Here is a 15,050-nt window from a genome sequence, read left to right on the forward strand (position 1 = left end):
TCGATTGCCGGCTTGGGTCACTGTCTATGCGGAGTCTGCATGTTCTCCCTGTGTCTGCGTGGATTTCCACTGGCTGCTCTGGTTTCCTTCCACAAGTCCAGGAAGACGTGTTGTTAGGTAATTTGGACATTTTGAATTCTCCCTCCGTGTACCTGATGGAACCATCAATTCACCAGACACGTGTTTCCGATGTGAATCTAGGCTTTAATCGACTTACTTCAGAGCCAGCCTGTTACCTGTCGATGAACTCGTAGTGACCCAGGCTGACTCTGGACACGGGTACTTATACAGCTGCACTAGGGGAAGGAGTCGTGGGCGGAACCAAGGGTGGAGCCCAGTACAGGTTCCTAAGTGCTCCCAGCGCTACTCCCCCTAGTGGTAGGACAGTGCTACTGCGCTTAAAACAACAGTGTGAATTAACATATATATTAACATATATTACATTCACCACATTCACCCCCTTCAAAAAAATCAAGTCCAGCGGGGGTGGTGGTCAAGTCTATAATGTCAGTCTGTCCGGCGGTCGAATTGTCCGCTGAGATCTGCGGAGCACCGGGTTTGCAGCCTCTTGCGGTGGCTGGATGGGTGTGGTGTGCTGGGGTACGATGGCGGACTCCAGGGAGGGTTGTATCCGAGCTTCATACTCTCCTGGTTCGACTGGGGGTGCTGGGGGCTGGCCGGCGCGGGGGCGCGGAACTGGTGGAGCGAGCTTGTGGGTTCGGGAGCGCAAGGCGGCGGCAGCATGTGGTGTAGGGTGAGAGATCCTTCTGTGGGTGTGGGGGGGGGGGGGCGCTAGATCCGGTGGGTGCCAGATCCCGGAGGGATAGAGTCCTGACGGCCATCAGGGAACTCGACGAATGCGTACTGGGGATTGGAGTGGAGCAGACGCACCTTCTCAACAAGGGGGTCAGTTTTGTGCGCCCTGACGTGTTTCCTCAGGAGTACGGGGCCCGGCGTCCTCAGCCATGCCGGAAGTGAGACCCCCGTGGTAGTGCCCCTGGAAAAAATGAAGAGCCTCTCATGAGGGGTCTGGTTGGTCGCCGTACACAAAAGGGACCTAATAGCGTGGAGTGCATCTGGGAGGACTTCCTGCCACTGGGAGACTTGGAGCTTTCTAGACCGGAGGGTCAGTAGGACGGTCTTCCAGACCGCCGTGTTCTCCCTTTCCACCTGCCCATTCCCCCTGGGGTTGTAGCTGGTAGTCCTGCTCGAGGCGATGCCCTTTTCGAGCAGGTACTGACGCAGCTCGTCGCTCATGAAGGACAAACCCCGGTCGCTGTATACGTAGCTGGGGAAACCAAACAGGGTGAAGATGCTATGCAGGGCCCTAATGACTGTGTGGGAGGTCATGTCGGGGCACGGGATAGCGAATGGAAAACGGGAGAACTCGTCTACGACCTTTTATAAGTAAACGTTCTTGTTAGCTGAGGGGAGTGGCCCTTTGAAATCAATCGCAAGGCGTTCAAAGGGCCTAGAAGCCTTGACCAGGTGGGCCCTGTCTGGTCTAAAGAAGTGCGGTTTGCACTCCGCACAGATCGGGCAGTCCCTGGTGACCGCTTTTACCTCCTCGTTGGAGAAAGGCAGGTTTCAGGCCCTAATGTAGTGGGCGAGCCGGATGACCCCCGGGTGACAGAGATCATTGTGGATGCTTTTTAATTGGTCGATCTGCGCGCTGGCGCATGTCCCGCGGGATAGGGCATCCGGAAGCTCGTTGAGCTTCTCGGGTTGATATTTGATATCGTAATTGTAGGTGGAGAGTTCGATCTTCCACCTCAGAATTTTATCGTTTTTTATTTTGCCCCTTTGCGAGTTGTCGAACATGAAGGAAACCGATCTTTGGTCGGTGATGAGGGTGAACCTCCTACCTGCGAGGTAGTGCCTCCAGTGACGGATAGCCTCCACAATGGCTTGTGCTTCTTTCTCGACTGAGGAGTGTCGGAGTTCTGAAGCGGAGCGGGTACGGGAGAAAAATGTAACTGGTCTCCCTGCCTGATTTAGTGTGGCTGCTAGAGCTACCTCTGAGGCGTCGCTCTCTACCTGAAATGGAGTGGATTCATCCACCGCCCGCATGGCCGCTTTGGCGATGTCGTCCTTGATGCCGTCGAAGGCCTGGCGTGCCTCGGCTGACAGGGGAAATCGTGTGGTCCTAAAGAGTGGGCAGGCTTTGTCCGCATATTGAGGGACCCACTGGGCGTAGTAGGAAAAAAATCCCAAGCACCGTTTGAGGGCCTTGGGACAATGAGGGGGAGGGAGTTCTAAGAGGGGGCGCATACGGTCCGGGTCGGGGCCCAGGACTCCGTTTTCCACGACATTGCCGAGGATGGCTAGTCTGGATGTGCGGAAAACGCATTTCCTTGTTGTACGTTAGGTTGAGTTTCTGTGCCGTCTGGAGAAAACGGTGGAGGTTGGCGTCGTGGTCCTGCTGGTCATAGCCGCAGATGGTGACATTGTCCAAGTACGGAAACGTGGCCCGCAGCCCGTACTGGTCCACCATTCGGTCCATTGCTCGTTGGAACACCGAGACCCCATTGGTGACGCCAAAAGGGACCCGGAGGAAATGGAAGAGGCGGCCATCGGCCTCGAATGCCGTGTAGTGGCGGTCCTCCGGGCGGATTGGGAGCTGGTGGTATGCAGACTTCAGATCCACCGTGGAAAAGAGCCGGTACAGGGCGATCTGGTTTACCATGTCTGCAATCCTGGGGAGGGGATACGCGTCGAGGAGCGTAAATCTATTTATAGTCTGACTGTAGTCGACCACCATACGGAATTTTTCCCCGGTCTTAACGACCAGCACCTGAGCTATCCAGGGACTATTGCTGGCCTCTATAACCCCCTCACTGAGTAGCCTTCGGACCTCTGCTCTGACAAATACCCTATCCTGCAGGCTATACCGCCTGCAACGAGTGGCTACGGGTTTACAGTCCTTAGTGAGATTGGCAAAGAGAGGAGGGGGGGGGATTCGCAGCGTAGCGAGGCTGCAGATCGTGAGTGGGGGCAGGGGCCTTCCGCAGCTGAGGGTGAGGCTCTTGAGGTTGCGGGTAGTCGGCGGCTCGATCAGCTGTGCTGGAGTGGCCCCGTGATGACTGCCCTCTGAGTTCATAGTTTAGTTCGAATTCCTCCGCTGAGTTGTACGAGCGCGGAGATGCCGAACGGGCCCATGGATCGCACGTGGCGGGCGGCGAGGAAGATGGCATCCAAGATGGTGGCCCCTGTGGTTCGCACGTGGCTGGAGGTGGCGGAGTCAGGGCATAGGCCGCAGCGTTTCGGGCCCCGCGGGGCTGCGAGTGAGGGAAGCGGTTACTGTGAGTCGCTGGGGAGTTGGAAGCCGGGGCCCTTTTAGCGAGGCACACTCTTGCGTAATGCCCTTTTCGCCCGCTGCTGCAGGTCGTGTTGCGGACCGGGCAGTGCTGCCGCGGGTGCTGATTCTGGCCGCAGAAATGGCAGGCTGGAGCGGCATAGTGGCTGGCTTGGGCAGCATAGTGGCTGGCTGGGGCAGCATGGTGGTTGGGCGGCCGCGTAGCACAGGCCTGGGGGAGTCGCTGGTCGGGGGCCCATGACTGGGTCGCGGGGTCCGCGGGGAACGAGTTAAGGCTGTGGAAGGAGACCTCCATCGTGGTCGCAGCTTCCACAGTCGTTTCTAAGTCCTGGGCCCCCTTTTCCAGCACATAGTTGGACCTGAGGCTCGCTACAAAAACATCGCGTACCGCCAATTCCGTGTTCAGCCGCGGTAACCGCTTGGTAATTACAGTCATTGGACAAATTGTTAAGTTCTCTTAGGAATTCGGCGAGTGATTCCGTAGGCCGCTGACGGCGAGTCGTACACACCTGGCGAGCGTAAACTTCATCAATGGGCCTTACATACATTTTCGCGAGAACTGCTAGCGCCGCAGTATATGAACTGGCCGAGTTTAGTTGCGTCGAGATTCTATGGCTCACCCTCATGTGCAGTAGACTCAGCTTCTGATCTTCTGTAGTTTTGGCTGTGCTCGCTTCGGCCAGGTAGGCCTTGAAGCACCGGATCCAGTGGGAGAAGATTTCTTTAGCCTCTGCATCCTGCGGGTTGAGTTCCAGGCGTCCAGGCTTGAGGGCCGATTCCATAACCGATCTTTACTGTTCTTAAGTCGATTAAATTGATGGAACCATCAATTCACCAGACACGTGTTTCCGATGTGAATCTAGGCTTTAATCGACTTACTTCAGAGCCAGCCTGTTACCTGTCGATGACCTCGTAGTGACCCAGGCTGACTCTGGACACGGGTACTTATACAGCTGCACTATGGGGAGGAGTCGTGAGCGGAACCAAGGGTGGAGCCCAGTACAAGTTCCTAAGTGCTCCCAACGCTACTCCCCCTAGTGGTAGGGCTGCGCTACTGCGCTTACAACAACAGTGTGAATTTACATATATATTAACATATATTACATTCACCACAGTACCCAAACAGGTGCCGGAATGTGGCGACTAGGGGATTTTCACAGTAACTTAACTGCAGTGTTAATATAAGACCTACTTGTGATAATAAAGATTATTACAAAAGATTATTATTATTATGTTTTTGGAGCAGGCTGTTTTTATGGGAAATTTATCCAAGAATCGAGGTTGCCTGGCAAAAGCTGCAAGTCTGTGGTACCATTCCTACAATTATCCTGATGTTATTCATAGAATCACTACAATGTAGAAGTCTGCACCGAACCACTGAAAGAGCAACTAGGCCCACCGTATCCCCGTAATCCCACCTAGGGACAATTTAACATCGCCAATCTACCTAACCTGCACATCTTTGGACTGTGGGAGGAAACCAGAGCACGCAGAGGAAACCCACGCAGGCACGTAAAGAATGTGCAAACTCCAGACAGACAGTCACCTAAGTTCAGAATCAAACCCGCGTCCCTGGCGCTGTGAGGCAGCAGTGCTAACCACTGTGCCACCGTGCTATTGTATTAAAATTTGTGCAGCTACTTAGTATCTACCTAGGAGATGGACAAGCACTGGGCCACTATGTAAGGAAGCCTGATTTGAATCATCTTTTCATTGTTCATGGGAAGTTGACCCAGTCACTGGCTGGGTCAATATTTATTGCTCATCCCTGACAGCATTTAAGAGTCGACCACGTTGCTGTGGATCTGGACTCAAATGTAGGCCAGGCCAGGTAAGGATGAGAGATTTCCTTCCTTAAAAGACATGAGTGAACCAGATATGTTTTAACGACAATTGACAGTTTGAGAGTTATCATCAGACTTTTGATTCCAGATTTTTATTGAATTCAAATCTCTGGTGGGATTGGGAACCAGGTCCCCAGAGCAGTACCCTGGGTCTCTGGATTATTAGTCCAGTGACAATTGCACTACGCCACTGCCTCCCAGTGAATGATTCACGAAGGCGTCATATGCAAAGAAAACAAGATAATCAGGATGTAAAGTCAATTTAAATGTCACTATCATAGCCCAGATTTCATGTACAGTGATGAATGATTGGAGCCCTCCATCCACTACTCTTATATATACCTGCAGAATTTCTGTGGGCTTTTACACTGAACACTGGGCGGAATTTATCATTCTGGAGACTAAGGGCAGCATTTTCCAAGATGGCAGGTGGGAAAGACAGTGTGATTGCTGCTGGGTGACAGGATGGCTAAAAGACATATGATCTCCCACAGTTCAGCTCGTTAATTAAATGAGATATCGACCTGGTAAAGCTACGACACAGAACTACTTATGTGCCAAACAGCATAAGCAGCAAGTAATAGACAGAGCTATGCGATTCCAACAAATGCATCAGATCTAAACTCTGTAGTCCTGCCACATCCAGCCGTGAATGGTGGTGGACAATTAAAAACTCACTGGAGGAGGAGGCGCCACAAATAACCCCATCTTCAATGATGGAGGAGTCCAGCACATCTGTGCAAAAGACAAGGCTGAGGCATTCGCAACTACCTTCAGCCAGATGACCGCAGCTCCAACAACACTCGAGAAGCTCAACACCATCCAGGACAAAGTAGTCCACTTGATTGCTCCTCCTTCCACAAACATTCAAACCCTCCACCACCAGTGAATAGTGGCAGCCGTGTGTACCATCTGCAAGATGCACTGCAGTAACTCACCAAGATTCTTTAGACGACACCTTCCAAAGCCTGACTACACCATCGCGAAGGACAAGAGCAGCAGATACCTGGGAACCCCACCACCTGAAGGTTTCTCTCCAAGTCACTCACCACCCTGACTTGGAAATATATCACTGTTCCTTCACTGTCGCTGGGGCAACATCCTGGAATTCACTCCCTAATAGCATAGTGGGTGTACCTACACCTCAAGGACTGCAACGGTTTTAGAAAGTAACGCATTACCATCTTCTGAAGGGCAACTAGGGATGGGCAATAAATGCTGGCCTAACCAGCGGCACCCACGTTCCGCAAGTTAATTTTAAAAATGTAATCATGCATCAGCAAGAAGCGTGGAGATTGTCTTGGTGGGGTGGGCATGAAGGTCGTCCACCCACCCTGCTGTCACCTCATGGAGTCAAAGGTCCTGCTGCCATTTTTAAAATCCATCCAGGTAGATATTCACTCACCGCAGGTCAGGAGCTCCACATTATTCCCCCAGAGTCTTGTGGTCACAGGTCCTATTGGAGAATCTGGCAAATGTGAGCAACCACATCCCGGTATATATGAGCATTGGGCGGGATTCTTCGATCTCCGACGCTGAAATCATGTTTCGACGATCGACCGGAGAATCCCCGTTTGTGCCGAAATTGGGGATGGTGCTGCTTTTGCGATGCTCCGTCCCCTTGAAAACAGCGTACTCTCTGAGTACGGCGCACGCAACCGGGCGGCCTCACAACATTACCTGAGGCCCTCCCGCGATGCTCCGCTCCCGATGGACCGAGTTCCTGATGGTGTGGAACACTTATCCTATTTATTTTCGTGAACCCGGCGTGGTGGCTGCGGACTTAGCACAGCTCCTCCACAGTCGGGTGGGAGCCGTTCCGCGGGCAGGGGGGGCTTTGGCGGGGGCTGGGGCACTGGTGGAGGCTGGTCCGGGGGTGCCGCGTCTGGTCAAAGGGGGGCAGTTTTTGGCAGGCCGGGTCCACGCGCTGCCGGTGCCATGTTGCACGGCGTGACCTGACAATTCTCCGGCTGGATATGCAGATAAAGCCAGGGGCTTACACTGTTGCCTGCTAGCCCCCTACCAGACTGTTGCACCGTATTTCCGGGTGTAAAACGCCACTGTTTCCCACGCTGAAGCACTTAGTCTTCAAATCGAAGACTGCTGCCCCTCGCTCATCTCTAGATAAGGGAACTACTGCCGATACACCCATGATCAGGCCAATAATAATAATCTTTATTGTCATAAGTAGGCTTACATTAACACTGCAATGAAGTTACTGTGAAAAGCCCTTAGTCGCCACACTCCGGCAGCTGTTCAGGTACACTAAGGGAGAATTCAGAATGTCCAAATTGGGACTTGTGGGAGGAAACTGGAGCACCCGGAGGAAACCCACGCAGACACAGGGAGAACGTGCAGTCTCCGCACAGACAGTGACCCAACACGGGAATCGAACCAGGAACCCTGGTGCTGTGAAGCAACATTGCTACCCACTGTGCTACCATAATGACCAATACTTGCCCATAAGTGGTTCATGTTCACTGTTCTCTTACCTTCTACAGGCCCTGCTGCTTCTTGATGTTCAGAGCCTTGGTCCTCATGGCCCTGTATCAACTTGCAATGGGCTCTGCCTTTCCTCATCTGGATGAGAGAATACTAAGGCAGGTTGCCTGCATCTTTGGAACCTCAGACGATATGTGAACAAATTGAAGTGATACATTTACTGAACTTGCCCTTTACAGGTTGCTCTCCATTTCAAAGCCAGCAGGCCAGTGCTAAGCCCTTCACCTGGCCTCCATCTAAATATTTCACCCCCCACCCCCACCAGCCCTTTCATGTATAGGACTTCCTGGAGGACTTGAAATGGGTTTTTCCACCCATTCAGACATATCTGCGAATGGAGACATTGCCCTGTGATCAGGGTGATGAAGCCTCCATCTGACACTATTCTTGCCTCCACTACTCACAAGGCTCTATTGCAAGGCAGCTTAGAAAGTCCATCCACCCAAGAGGATGGAGGTTTAGAGTCACAAATTGACTGTCGTATGTCAGCCCTGCCCATTGGAGGTATCCGCCACTCTCCCCCCTTTCATCCCTACCTCTGACTGCAGCTGATGGCAAATAGCACAGAATGAACACCTCGCTGGACTCTCGATGTTTTGAGACCCATGAGTCAGGAACAGACCTGCTGCAATGTGGGCTTCAGGTGAAAGAGCAGAATACAACTAAGCATGGTCGACATCTAGTTGACTCATAACTATCATGGTGTCCCTTTAATCGATTACTTGTGCTGACCTTGAACTCCACCCACCCGAAATACTCTCCTCCCATTTTGAGGGATCTCATTGACTGACTTTCGGTGTGGCCAGGATCAGTTTGGAAAACTGGTGTGCATCATCTTTCAAGCTTGCTCCACCACCTTTTATCCTCACCCTGTCATCCACCAACATTGCCCCATCCTACTACAACCATCCATTATCACCATTCCTCTCCCCTCTGTCTCCGTTGAACCTTCACTGATACCCTGGACCCTATCACAATCCACCTTCACATGCCTTCCCTAGCTCAGCGCTGATACCCAGTACTGTCCCTATGTGCACCCCCCCCCCCCCCCCCCAATATCTGGGCCACAGGTCTGGTCCTCCTCACCCCTAGTGAGAACTTCACCTACCAAACTTTTACTCTGGACCTGTCATCCTACAGAATTCCACTCCCCCCTCTGATTATGATGTTCCTTCCGGTCACCAGTACCCTGAGTTGATACCCCAGACCCCAACATTGACACTGTTGACCCCGTCCTCAAAGAGACTCTGCACAACAACTTCCCCAGACACTCTCCCCATCCTCTTCCCTGGAAAATCTCCCCCGCCCCTCACTTTCCCTGGTCATTTTCCCCACCCCTTTCTCCAGTAAGCCTGCCTGCCTCGTCCAGCCTGTCTCGTCCAGTCCCCCCCCCCCCCCCCCCCCCCCCCCCCCCATCCCCCCTTCCCTCCTCCAGTCTTTACCTGTTTCCCTGCTTCCAGCCTTGGTGTAGCTTTTGCTACCGGCACTGAATGAAGTCATGCAAGGTCCTCAAGAAAATGACAGCAGCATTCACTGGACTCAAAGTTCTGGGAGAGGTGAAGCTCGACAAGTGCACACCTTTTATATTCATTTGTAAAACTGAAAGTTCAAAATTCTCACTGGTAGGAAATTTAATTTGGAGGAAAACTCTGATTCCAGTGAGGTGGTCTTTTAATTAGCATGCAGAAAATACTAAGCACATTGTTCATTGAGAAACTCAACCTACCTTTAACCCACCATCAAAGTTAGGAGAAGAAAATTCCAAAAGCATTTTCCGCCAGTGGGAAACTGACGTTTTCAATTAAGTGCCCCACCCAAACAGTTGAGGTCAACCTGTAAATCCTTCTGACATGCCAATGGCAGGTGGTAAAAGAGGAGAGATTCCTGGTCAGCCAAATGATGGAAAGAAAGTTGGAGCCTCTATTATAACATTTGGGTAGACAGTGGCTAAGAGATATTGTCATAGGGCTTTTAATCCAGAGACCCAGGGTAATGTTTTGGGGACCTGGATTCAAATCCCACCACTGCAGATAGTGAAATTTGAATTCAATAAAAATTTGTAGTTAAAAATCTAATGATATCAATTGTCATAAAAACTCATCTGGTTCACAAATGCCTTTTAGGAGAGGCAAGCTGCCATTCTTACCTGGTCTGGCCTATATGTGATTCCAGACCTACTGCAATGTGGTTTACTCTTAAATGCCCTCTGAAATGGAGCAGCAAGCCACTCAGTTCAAGAGCAATTAGGGATGGGCAATAAATGCTGGCCCAGCCTACAACACCCATATCCCATGAATGATTTTTTAAAAAATTGATTGTTCCAGACTTCAACTTTCACATACGGGTGCATGTTTCCATAGCAATGTGGACACCCTGAGTGATCTGTAAGATATCACCATTCATTCCACATTGACATATGTTCCTTGCAGGATCCACTGAATAGTGATCCAGTGTGCGATCTTTCTTCTCATCAGATCTCTGGCTGAGACCAGGCTACTCAGCAGAGTCAAACCTGAACAGATCAATACTGGGGTACTAATGCCTGGATTGATTGAGTACCGATTCTTTGGTAGGGCTCCTGCATCTTCGGCAGCAATTTCTGCTGTGCCTGGTGAATACTGATATCTCTTTCACAAACAACAGTTGTCTTAAATTGAATTTTCTGTTAAATCTTTTATTTAATCCTGACTTTAGATCTTGCCATTTTAGAAATTACTTTTCCAATTTAATGTTAATGAAACCAGTTAACTGGTTGCTTATGTACTTTAAGATAGAAATGCTCTGAGTGCCTCTAATCATTTTCAGTCGATACATGGAGCTACTTAGCTTTTTGTCCAAGGAAGCGCCTAATTGGAAACCATTATTCGGAATGGGGGTTTTATTATTGATTTGTTGAAACTGTATACGTTTGCTAATCTGTGGAATACTAAGATGTGGCTAACGTTCCAGTTCCAGATGCACCAGTTATCGATCAGAAGCAAAGCCGGTTGTATGATAAGGGAATCGTCTGTTGGCAGCAGCCCAATGGGAACCCTCCCGTTGACCACTACAAGCTTGAATACAGGAGACTAGACCAAGACGGAGATTGTACCTGGGAGCCCACTGAGGACGTGTGCAGCACAAGTAAAGTAATCTCCAATCTTGACACCAACACTAGCTACCTCTTCAGAGTGAAGGGTTGCAAGAATTTTACCTACAGTGACTACAGCAAGGAGGTAGCTTTCCACACGCCACCTGCTCCAGGTATGCCTTTTAGAGACGGAGAATTACATTGAGCTATAATTATGGTTACTCCTTTAAATTAGTAAACATTAATGAACATTCATTAATACAATTGATTAATTTTGAAGTGGATGGTAATGTGTCTCAGGGGAACATCTTTGGAATATTAAACAATACTGAGTGATTTTGCACCTCCTCCCTGCAGTTCTTGACAACAAAGCCAGGAACTTTGTGCTTTGCATATTTTCACAGGAATCCTTTTAATCAGGACTCTATTTATCCATTAAAAAAAAAACCTTTTTCACTTCTTGGCATAATAAAGGCAGGTAAAAGAAAATAAAGACAAGAAATTATGTAAAATAGTATAAAGCACTTCATCGCACTTAGAAATACTTTGAAGTTATGTTTTTCAAAATTTTTCTGTAAGGTTTGGAATCAGATTTAACTTAATCTAAGATATCCATCTTCTATCAGTTGCCTTGCCTGGTAAAATAGCAACACATTCAGATTATAGGAGTGCTCCTTCAGCTTAGTGGTAGCCTCTGAGTCAGAAGGCGAAGAGTTCAAGCCCCATTCCAGACAGTCTTGAAGAATAATAACTAGAATGTGGTCCGAAATACTGGAATAACATCCATTGGAGTACTTATACCTGGAGTGATTGTGTATTGACTCTGGTAGGGCTCCTGCATCGTAGTCAGAAGGATTGGTTTTGGGCTTCACTCTATGGAGGCCTGGAGCGTGGAGTGCTAATCCTGAATATGATTAATATCCATGTGGATGTACAGTGTGGGTGCCCCTCCCTTGAGATAACCAGAAGTAATTTTGGGAAAATGAAGGATGTTATCAACTAGAAAACCCAAGCTTGTAACAAGGAACAATTTCACCTGACGCTACATTTTCTCCACTTTCCCGTATGTCTCAGAAACCTGGACAATAAATAAAGATCTGTGGAAGAAAATAGAGGGCTTTGAAATGTGGATGCTAAGGTGCATGCTAAAAATTCCATTTACAGGCTATAGAACTAGTGAAAAGGTGCTTGAAAGAGCAGACGTTTGTTTGAAAGCACATCTCTGGGTCAAATAAGACAGCAAGGTTGTAAATTCTGGTCCGAATCTCAGTTATCTTACAAAACAGTTGTTTCAAAATATCCCCCATGCAGTCCATCTCCGTAAAGATGATAAGACAACACAGCTCGTGGACACTGTCAGCTTTGGTTGACCTGACCAGAGAAACATTGGAATATTCAGATTGCAATTTCCTTTGGTGCTTCCCTAGTATCTACATCTCTTTCCTCACTTTTATTTACAACTCCCCCTCCAGATCACAATAAATGTGAATATTAGTCAAACTGGGTGGTCCCCTCACCTTATCTTCTCCTCAGAATCTATAGTTAACCCTTTCACTGTTACGATGCATGCTAACCTTGCTGTTCCTGATAAAAGTAAAACATTCCTGAAACTAGATGCAACATGTTTACAGGTTGTGAATATTACTTGCTGAAATTTCATAAATGGTATTAGACAGTAATTCAGTTTTCACACAGCATACCTAAGACTGCTAGGTTGAACATCACCTTATTTAGAAGTCCTCAGCTAAATCTTAAGGGACTTTCCACCACAGAAGGAACCCGTTTGGCCCATTGTGTTTGCACCAGGCCAAAGCTACAGAAACTGGAACTAATCCCAATGCTTTCCCCTCTCCTGATAGTGTTGCATCTTCCTTTGCTTCAAATGTTTCTCCACTGTTTTCACAAAAAGATGATCACTGTCTCAATTACTATCTGGAGCAAATGATCATCCTCTCAGGCAATTAGGGGTAAGTAACAAATATTACCATTGACACTGACATCCAATGAAAGAATAAAAAAATAAATTCTCCTAATGTCTTCCATTGCTTTTTAGTGGCAGTTGTTTAATTCATTATCATTTGTCAGTGAATCCAAGTACAGAAAGTTGTCTTTCCCTAATCACACTATCAAATTCTTTCACAAATTTAACAAACATTTTTTAGCCTTCTTTTCAAGTCCTAGTTATTGTATAACTAGTTTATAGCTAGTTTCCCATTCCTTATATAGTTCCATCATTTAAATCGTGATTTTCCATCAAATTACATCTTTAATAATAAATGTTTTTAACAGTGATGCTGTAATGAGAATATTTTCACTGAATCAGTGTCATGAACCAAATAATTGGTGAGAAAGTGACCTTGAACCTTATTTGAAAGCAAATCGCTTTAGGTAATTTATTATCCATTTATCCTTCCCTTCTCCTTACTTGAAAGTAACAACACATTCTCCCATTCCATCAGTTGCCCTTTCACACCATTCACAAGTGGCCATTCTTCCTGTGTGAGGCTGGACAGTGTGTGCAGGCTAGTTTATTCTACAATAGAGATCAACACAGTTATATCGGACTCTCACCATTCCTATGCCCACAAATGCTTAACTGTTTATCAAAGTTGATTAGGTAGTGATGAGAAGCAAGGTCCCTTACTGATTTCCACTCCCTCTATGGAGATTCTGAAGCCAATTATGCTACACCAACCATTGCCCCTGGATTCCTGTAACACTGTACTCTACTTAATTTCATTTCACTTATCCACTTATGCATTGAGGCTCATATTTGAGGTCAATTAACATGTCCACACTAAAGTAAGAATGGAATATTGCTATAGTTTCCCAGTTTGTTCCATAAATAAATCAACGTTATGCAAATATATTCAGTGGACAATGACATCTATTCTATGAGTGCAAGGGAAGGAAGAGTCAATGATGCTGCAATTAACTGAATGTAAGGGATAGCACAGTCTAACCTTTGCCTTTGGAGTAGTCAAAATCTGCTGTCTTGATCAGTAGCAGAATTCCAAGAGTGGGAAATGTTGTAGTTCAGTGTCCTGTTGTTGGGTGTCTGCATACCATGAGTGTGGAATGGATTCTGAAACATTAATTCATTTAAATCAAGGATGACATACTCTACAATTGTACCTCAATGCTGGGTTGTACACTTGGTCTAAATTGGTTGTAGTCCTTGTTTAAATTTCTATTCCCAGGGTCCACTTACACTATAAAAATAATGGCCGGGATTCTCCCCTACCTGGCGGGGCAGGGGGTCCCGGCGTGTTGGAGTGGTGTGAACCACTCTGGCGTCGGGCCGCCCCAAAGGTGTGGAAGTCTCTGCACCTTTAGGGGCCAAGCCCTCACATTGAGGGGCTAGGCCCGTGCCTGAGTGGTTACCACTCCGCCGGCTGGCGTGAACGGCCTTTGGCGCCACACCAGCCGGGGCCGAAAGGACTTCTAAGCCGGCATAAGTCCACGCATGCGCCAGAGCGTCAGTGGCTGCTGACGTCATCCCAGCGCATGCGCAGGGGAGGGGGTCTCTTCCGCCTCCACCATGGTGAAGACCATGGCGAAGATGGAAGGAAAAGAGTGCCCCCAGGCACAGGCCCGCCCGCCGATCAGTGGTCCCCGATCGCGGGTCAGGCCACCGTGGGGGCACCCCCAGGGTCAGATCGCCCTGTGCCCCCCCCCCCCCCCCCCAGGACCCCGGCGCCGCCTGCTCCCGCCGGTCAGGTAGGTGGTTTAATGGTTTAATCCACGGCGGAGGGAGAGGCTTGTCAGTAGCAGGACTTTGGCCCATTGCGGGCCGGAGAATTGCCACAGGGGGCCCGCTGACCGGCGTGGCGCGATTCCCGCCCCCGCCGAATCTCGAGTGGTGGAGAATTCGGGACACGGCGGGGACGGGATTGACGCCGGCCCCGGGCGATTCTCCGACCCGGTGGGGGGGTCAGAGAATCCCGCCCAATGTTCATATGCCAGCATTAAGCAGATTCCCTAGTTCCAATTCAATACTTTGGACAAAACAAACTGATTCTACATCCACGACTGGTCTTACTATGATTTCTGGTAGTTGGGGTGTCAGGTATATAGATTATTTGCACATAAAGGTTGATGAAAAACTAATATATTTCACTATTTGAATTACCATGAGTATCAGACAAAGTAGGAAGCACTTTATCCGACTAAAAAAAATCCAACGGGTCTGCAGCAAAATCACTTACAGGACTTTATGGATGAAAGATATTCAGACTGGAATTTGAAATGTCTGTTTAGTTCTCAAGCATTTTGTTTATTCTCACTAACCAATTAGAAGAGAAATAATAGACCAGAC

General features: G+C 48.6%; 1 protein-coding gene across 5 annotated transcripts in view; it reads left to right on the forward strand.

The window, feature by feature from the left end:
• trim36 (tripartite motif containing 36) overlaps positions 1 to 15,050 on the forward strand; it is a 122,211-nt gene that overhangs the window by 90,639 nt on the left and 16,522 nt on the right. For all 5 annotated transcript variants that reach the window (XM_038805069.1, XM_038805070.1, XM_038805071.1 and 2 more), the window contains one exon: positions 10,612 to 10,905. In XM_038805069.1, the coding sequence (XP_038660997.1) occupies positions 10,612 to 10,905 (294 nt within the window). The remainder of the gene's footprint in view (positions 1 to 10,611; positions 10,906 to 15,050) is intronic.

This window comes from Scyliorhinus canicula, chromosome 8 (genome assembly GCF_902713615.1).
Source record: "Scyliorhinus canicula chromosome 8, sScyCan1.1, whole genome shotgun sequence".
Lineage (NCBI taxonomy): Eukaryota > Metazoa > Chordata > Chondrichthyes > Carcharhiniformes > Scyliorhinidae > Scyliorhinus > Scyliorhinus canicula.